The sequence below is a fragment of the Phaethon lepturus genome, unplaced genomic scaffold (genome assembly GCF_000687285.1).
Source record: "Phaethon lepturus isolate BGI_N335 unplaced genomic scaffold, ASM68728v1 scaffold7646, whole genome shotgun sequence".
Classification (NCBI taxonomy): Eukaryota; Metazoa; Chordata; class Aves; order Phaethontiformes; family Phaethontidae; genus Phaethon; species Phaethon lepturus.
This window is the reverse complement of record NW_010546876.1, coordinates 38,665-40,491: the sequence shown is the minus strand read 5'-3', so window position 1 is coordinate 40,491 and position 1,827 is coordinate 38,665. Positions and strand designations below refer to the sequence as shown.

At 36.9% G+C, this 1,827-nt stretch overlaps 1 protein-coding gene across 1 annotated transcript in view; it reads right to left on the bottom strand.

Moving 5' to 3' along the window:
* AP3B1 (adaptor-related protein complex 3, beta 1 subunit) overlaps positions 1-1,827 on the bottom strand; it is a gene marked incomplete at its 5' end in the record, with an annotated part of 100,090 nt that overhangs the window by 72,840 nt on the left and 25,423 nt on the right. Inside the window, one exon of the mRNA XM_010289444.1 lies at positions 1,430-1,606. Coding sequence (XP_010287746.1) covers positions 1,430-1,606 — 177 coding nt within the window. The remainder of the gene's footprint in view (positions 1-1,429; positions 1,607-1,827) is intronic.

The following is a 1,827-nucleotide window of genomic DNA, read 5'->3' as shown; positions in this document are numbered from 1 at the left end:
AGGTCTTCTCATCTGTTGGGTTGGTGTTGAGTCTCTCTTGGATATCCTACCACTACTTTGCAATAAAGTGACATTGTATATTTGGGATTTTCACAACTCCATTGCCTTGGGATGAAACTGATGAAGGATTCAAAAAAGTATTATGTGGTGGTATAAGATACAGAAGGAGAAAACATGGGGATGAGGAGAGATGGACAGACTGGCAACTGAGCAGTCAAGTATACAAGATTTGCCATAAAGTTTGAAAAATTAGACTTAAAAATGGCTGGACTTTTTAGACACTGAAGTCATTCCAAGGAGAAATGTTTACTACTGAGTGGGTAAAGTAGAGTTACTCCTGGGAATAAGGATGTAGACATAGGAAGAGTGTTGCCAGCTCCTAAAGGCAAAACCATCATATTCTAGTTTGGAAGGAGCTTTGAATCAAAGTTATCAACCCACTCTCTTAGAATTTTGTATATGAATAGCGTGGCCACTTGAGAAGACAACTTATTTTTCCACAACCTAAAATTAAAAGAGGAAAACACCCTTTGATGAAATTAATCATTTAGTGGGCATCTCGGGAGACAGTTTCTTCTGCTTGATCATCATTACAGTATTTGAACAAAAGGTTATGCAACACTTATAATGAGTTTAAAATGTATTAAGACATTAAACTGGAAAAAGATCATCACAGGAATCATGACCTCCTTGTAGGCAATCGATTTTTGGCCAAATATGGTGTGGAAAGTGTAAAATTACAAAAATAGTATAGAAAATTAGCAAATATTATGTAATGGGCCAAAAGTAGACGGTTTAGATAATCAAACCAATTTTTCCTTAGCTCAGTCAGCATTTTCATTAAGATGAGCAGTGACAGAGAGAAGTCACCTTTTGTTACTGTTCCATTTTAGACTGTATAAGCAAAGGACAAGCATTCATTCTTATCTGAATGCATGGCAAGACAGTTCATCTCCCACACACCCTACAAAAGAAAGTCTCAGGCAGATCAAGTCTGCTGTTGGATATAGCTATCAAAGAATGAGAAAACACCACAATTGCAGAGGTACAAGATCCTGTGCTGTCCAAGCTGTTAGAAAATAGAGGTCTAGGAGTCCAGGAAGGTGTATACATCTCAGACAAGGCGTTTCTTCTACATTTGAAAAAAAAAATCTTTGATTTCAAAACCTTTTACAGTAATAATTGGAATTAGTGAAAAATTAGTGTCAAGAAGCCATATTCCATAGCCAGAGAGTAACATAGTTCACAGTGTTGTCATTGAAAAGAATGACACAACTGGTACCTCTCATACGTATTGTTTTCAGCTGCCTGGATATCTAAGTTCACCTTTCTGTACTATCTGATTTTTAGATTATCTTTGTTACTAGACATGATCAAAACCCTCCCTCTCCATGACTCTACAGACGTATGCTTATGAGTTTAAGCTTACCTGCTTTGAGTTTGTTAAATAGAGTTTTGCGCCCAAATTTAAGATCTGCAACTTTACAAGGTCATCTTCGTTAATGAAGCTCTTGGCTGTCTTTCTCAAAACATCAGGTGCAATTTTTGGAACACGTTCACAGTACTCACCGATGAGCCAGAGAATGCTGGCTCTGGCTACCGGGACCTGAGAAAACATTGAGCACTCTAAGAACACATTCACAAAGAATTCTTGTGTACTTCTACATGTTTATGTTCAGTAACAAGTTAAATAAAATACTGTTTAAAGACAATTGCCATGCAAGGAATACAGACCCAAACTAAATACTGTTCAATATGGCCACTGTGGTAGACTGAATATTCATATAAATGTAAGAAACAGATCCTGCCCAAAAAACATGCATTATG